Below are 5,770 nucleotides of genomic sequence, written 5' to 3' on the forward strand. Positions count from 1 at the left end.
CTCCAGCAGTAATCAATGCCTTGGCATGATGGCAATGGCAGGTACTTAGGACAGACAATACTTTTGTTTAAGCAAAGGAATTCCTTTAACCCCCTTGTACAATTTCTCTGTATTACCCCCCTGTACATTGGTTACCCCTGTGTCATCAGAAGCTGCCAGAAAAGAAGCGATCACTTCACTCTGGCTGGTGTTTCACCTCCAGCCAGCCCTCATTTCCATGAGCTGCTTCTGTGGGCTGCCTCTAATTGTGTGAAACAGGAGTTCAGGATTGACACTGGTGTCAGCCGCATCAAACTTTGTCTCTTGGCTATTACGTCCTCTCTGATAAGACCGACATGGGAGCCTCAAGGGCAAGGATTTGGATTTGTTTTGCTACAGCAGCATTCCTGGGTGCTGCAACTTCCTTTCTTGTGAAGCAGATTATGTTCATCATATTACCAAACCACATATGAGGTGGGGTGAAGACTGCCTACAGGAAGTACTGGCAGCTGGAGGATGCTCAGGGGGTACTGATGTGCTCTGAGCCTGATACCAGCTGGGTTACTGGAGCTGCTCTTCCTGGAGCAATCTTTGGAGCTCAGCTAGAGGCCTTTTGCAGCGGACTGAGCTGAAAGGGATCAGGGAAATCCTCAACAAATATTCCTTCACTTGTTCCTGCTGCTTCATTAAGAAAGGGGGAATGCAGCTCCCTGTGGGCTGGACTACCACCATCAACAGAACTGCATCCGCATTGCCCCATAGCGTCAGCATCGCGTAAGTCCTGCCTTGGTCAGCTTTTCATTGTGACTGTGACTGTTGTGATAGCAGTTGTGACTGTGATAGCCAGAGCGTAGTTTAAATCAAGTTTTGAATACACTGAGTCTGATCCGACTGGTCAGTGGCTAAATGCTGGCAAGTAGGATTTTGGAGAGCTGTGAAAAATAGGTACTGCATGGGTACAAAACAAAAAGATTAATCAGAGAGCGTGTGGCATGGTGGGAAGGAGCAAGCTATGGGAGGGTGTCAAAGCAATTGCCAGTTCCTTCCTCTTTCCCTCCCCTGGAAATCCTTCGCTTCACCAGGAGTATGTTGTGGTTTGAGGGTTTTGTTTGTTTTTGTTGTTATTTGTATGGCTGCAGTGTATGTGTTTTGGCCACATCTCTAAATCACCACTGTCTGTTGTAGTTGTGTACCAACATGTGGCTGTCAAGCCTCTGATGTTGCTCTACATACAAAGAAAGTAATAACATGGTGCCCAAGTCTGTGAGCCTGCAACTGATGAATCGTTCCTCATTTAAACAAATGTTTTGGGAGGAAATTCTTTTCAGTTGCTTTACCAGCAGGAGTGTGTAAGCCTGGCAGACAGAGAACCATGTGTCCTGGGAATCTGACAAGGTCCTGGCCAGGCTCCCTGTTACAGTGCAGATACTTTTACATATAGGTAAATGTAATGTCAGGGGAATTGAGGCCTGATTTAGGAGTTATTTAAGCTCATGACTTCAAAACTACTTACAGTACCTTGTGAAGCTGATGGCACCTGTGTCATGATGTTGTTAATGATGCCCGAGAAGGAGATTTCAGATGCAATTCCCAGGTTTTCTGGTGAACTACTGAACATCTCAAAGGCAAGTCTGGCAATGGTGCTATTGTTCATGCAGGGTGCCTTTACTCTGGGAACAGTGTTGCTGAATTCAGGGGTCAGGTCCAGTTCTTGTGTTTTAGGAGAGTGCCTGCTACCTCTTTTGAACCATTGGGCGAATTAAATGTTCACAATGTAAAGTGATTTTTCAAATAGTAAAACCCTAATTGTTTTTCAGACCTCACAGTGGAAGTGTTCTGACCCTCTCCTTTTTTCTAATCTTAACAGGACTTTACAGAATCCAACCCAAGTTCCAGTGGTTGTGTCTCCTAGCAATCAGCAGCTGCATACTGTAACACTCCAGACAGTGCCTCTGACTACAGTGATAGCCAGCACAGATCCAACCTCAGCAACAACATCCCAGAAATTCATTTTACAAGCCATTCCTACTTCACAGCCCATGACGGTCCTTAAAGAAAATGTCATGCTACAGTCTCAGAAGCCAGTCTCACCTCCTTCCTCAATCGTGCTGAGCCCAGCACAAGTTCAGCAGGTGATCACCAGCAGCGTGCAGACAGTTTGCAATGGGACAGTCAACATGGCTTCATCTCCATCCTTCAGTGCTACCACCCCCGTGGTAACATTCTCGCCCAGCAACTCACAGGTAGCTCACCCCTCTGGCACGGTGATCACTTCGGTTATTAAAGCACCAGAAACAAAGCACAGCGACGTACGAGAGGCAATGAAAGAAGATGACAGTGACAAAGCAGGTGATACTGAGCAGTTGGAGCAGAGATTCCAGCAGCAACAGTTTGTGATGGTGGTATCCAGTTCGAATGGCTTCCCATCTAATGTGCAAGTGAAGCAAGAAAATGAGCCATTGGAACCCAGTTCATATTAGTAAATTCTTAAAACAAGCAAACAAAAGACCCTGTGGATGATTATTTTCATAAATGTGATGGGACCTCTCAGTTATGTATATATATGATTTGATTCTGAAGCAAGATGTTGCAAAGCTCCTTAACTTCTGCACTTAATTGTTAGAATTCATGCTTTAGAATGGATTTTGATTTTCTGTTAATTGCTAATGACATCATATAAATAAAATGACATATTACTCATGTTTCAAAATACAGGCATGAAGGAACATGTTCTTTACGCTATGAAGACTTTCTGCTGAGGTTGTTGGCCAAAGTTTCAGACTTCTTTCTTATTGTATGTTTTCAGTCTGCTGCCAATTTATATTGCCGTAACATTACTTTAGCCTTTTCTGTTTAATCCCTACATGTATCACTTCTGAAGCAACAGTTACTTTTAGTGGGACATTTTTTTTCATTCCATGTGTATGAATTTTTATGATCAACCATCTGTTCCATACTGGTAAATTACAGCAGTTTTAGACTTTGATAACGAGGTATACTCTTGCATTTTTTGCAGCACAAGCTCTTGTGTGTGCAAAATTGACGATACACTCCTATTGAGAGTACACAAAACATTTATTCCAGTGATGGACAACATCATGTCTCTATTTTATATGGAAACATCAGATATATTTAATTACGGAAGCTAACGGCATCACTACAGGTGCAAACGTTTCATGCCATTTTGTGACTATGAAGCTTAACAATCTTGCTTTCTACTTCAGATTATTTTGTAAGGGGGGAAAGAAATTAAATATATACAATTTATACAGGTATTTGGAGATTAATACTGCTAAGAGTTTTTTGTTTGTTTTTTTTTTGATTGTAAATAATGTACATTCAGTGTCACAGGGAGGTTTTTTCAGCTAATTTGTTTCCATACAAATTTTTGATAGATGCAAATAAGATCATTATGTTTAGAGGTCTAATGTTATATGTATTCATATTACAGAGTGAATTTGTATTTAAAGACAAATTTTTAAATGATGGAGCCTTCTGAACCTTGGATCCTTCCCTTTTGTATTTTTAATTGGTTTATTATGAAAATAAATCAAGTGGAAAAACATTTTTCTGTATATACTCTGCAATGGTTTACATTATTACAACTTTTTTCGACCATTATAAATAACCAAACTACACTGAGAAATGGGGCAGTATGATTAGTGTGGGTCTGTGGTGGGACAGGCTTTAAACTGACAGAAGGTAGATTTTGATTAAACATTAGGAAGAAGCTCTTACATGCGAGGGTGGTGAGACACTAACACAGGTTGCCCAGAGAAGCTGTGGCTGCCCCATCCCTGGCAGTGTTCAAGCCCAGGCTGGACGGGGCTTGGAGCAACCTGGTCTAGTGGAAGGTGTCCATGCCCATGACAGGGGGTTGGAACTGGATGTGCTTTAAGGACTCTTCCAACCCAAACCATTCTGTGATTCTATGATTAAATTAATCTAGGAGTTTTATTGATAGGGTGATAAAAATTTAAAGATAAGCTTAAAGGTACTAGAAAAACTAATGGGAGCAGAACTGCGGGGGAGATAGTTCAGCCTAGTTGAATAGAACTTTACGGATTGTATCGAACAAGCAGCTCTCTGCTCTGCTTGCATGGTTTAATTCAATGTTACATTGCTCTGACTCCCATGCAGTCATGCTTCCACCTGCAGATCTGGCATTTCCATTTCAGGAAGACTGGCTGTACCCAAACCAGAGCAACTGCTGCCAGCTGACCAGGGGCTGTTTGTGCAGCCGCTCCCTGCAGCTGGGCAGTGCTGGAAATACTGCCAGGAATGAGGGTAAGTGATGTAGAAGTGTTACCTAGTGCAGTCCTCATGCTGAGGGCTGCTCCAGAATTGATGAAAACATTAGAGAGAGAGGCTGGGGCTTTAAATCCGACTATAAAATAGGAACTTCTTCCTGTAGAACAAGTATTTCATAATACTCGGAAACCTGAAGTGATAACGCTTGACTGGCATTGGTGTTTTGTTCTGCTGATTTACTGGAAACATGAAAATAAAATCACATTGTAACGTTACAGCTTTGCCAACTAAACTTCTTGCCATAGCTGCAACTATTACAAAGAGAAATTGTTTGTTTATGCTTCATTTATGGCAGTTGGCTAAGAGGAGATCTCCAGCAGACAGTGACGTGTCTCCCACAGCAGTGTTGTGTAACCAACAGTAAATGAGAATCACTCCCTGATCATATCCTTAAGGCTCCAGCCTACCAGCTGGGTGCATCTGTATTTTTGGCTCTCCTTAGTACAGCAGCCTGGTCTAGTGGGGGGTGTCCCTGCCCAGGGCAGGGGTGTTGGAACTGGATGAGCTTTAATATCCCTTCCAACCCAAACCATTCTGTGATTCTGTGACAAAGGAAGGGAGAAGCTGGAGTGAATCATAGATCAGGGCTCACACTTGAGTCTGAGCAACTCTTCCCCTCCCACAGCTGCTTGTGCGCCTGTGGCAGCAGCCAAACAAAACACCGACCGCTGCTGACTCAGAAAGAAAAAATAGAGTCTGTTGTGCTTTCCTGCATGTGTGTGAGGCTGCAGGGCAGAAAAGGGACCCTTTTTTACTGAGGTGTTTCATGGAAGAGAACGCAAAGAGGAAGAAATTGTGATAGGACAGGGGGGATGGCTTTAAACTGAACGAGGGGAGATTTTGATCAGATACTAGGGAGAAGTTCTTCCCCGTGTGGGTGCTGAGGCACTGGCACAGGTTGTCCAGAGAAGCTGTGGCTGCCCCATCCCTGGCAGTGTCCAAGCCCAGGCTGGACGGGGCTTGGAGCAACCTGGTCTAGTGGAAGGTGTCCCTGCCCATGGCAGGGGGCTTGAACTGGGTGGGGCTTAAGGTCCCCTCCATCCCAAACCATTCAACGAGCTCATGAAGGGGACAGTCAGCTCCGCCGCGGCCTGCAGGGCTCGCCGACAGCCAGGGGCGGTGTCTGCACCTTTCAGGCTGGGGCGGAAGGCGGTACCTAAACTGTCGGCGAGCCCGGTGCCTCGGCCGTGGGCCGGCCCCGCACCGCGGCCACCATTGCCTCTGTTTCACCCCTCTTCCCCTTAGGGTCGCACCCCAAATGCCGCCTATTCTTTCCCGTGTATGCTTAGACCCCGTCTGGGAAGCCCTGCCCACAACCCGGGCAACTTAAGCACGGCAGCAACCGCCACAGCCCCGCCACGGCGGGAGGAAGAGGCGGGCAGGAAGCTTGGTGACGGAGGAGAACCACGCTTGTCCCGGCAGCCATGGCTGCCCCGCCTCGCCGGAGAGGTGCGGGAGGGGCTTGCGGCGCCGCCTCGTC

At 45.5% G+C, this 5,770-nt stretch overlaps 1 protein-coding gene across 6 annotated transcripts in view; it reads left to right on the plus strand.

Moving 5' to 3' along the window:
* The window catches only part of ELF1 (E74 like ETS transcription factor 1), an 89,674-nt gene extending 86,120 nt beyond the window's left edge, over positions 1–3,554 (plus strand). For all 6 annotated transcript variants that reach the window (XM_031045907.2, XM_034073988.1, XM_031045908.2 and 3 more), the window contains one exon: positions 1,847–3,554. In XM_031045907.2, the coding sequence (XP_030901767.1) occupies positions 1,847–2,459 (613 nt within the window). In that variant the 3' untranslated portion in view covers positions 2,460–3,554. The remainder of the gene's footprint in view (positions 1–1,846) is intronic.
* The last annotated feature ends 2,216 nt before the right edge of the window (positions 3,555–5,770 follow it).

This window comes from Melopsittacus undulatus, chromosome 2, assembly GCF_012275295.1.
Source record: "Melopsittacus undulatus isolate bMelUnd1 chromosome 2, bMelUnd1.mat.Z, whole genome shotgun sequence".
Classification (NCBI taxonomy): Eukaryota; Metazoa; Chordata; class Aves; order Psittaciformes; family Psittaculidae; genus Melopsittacus; species Melopsittacus undulatus.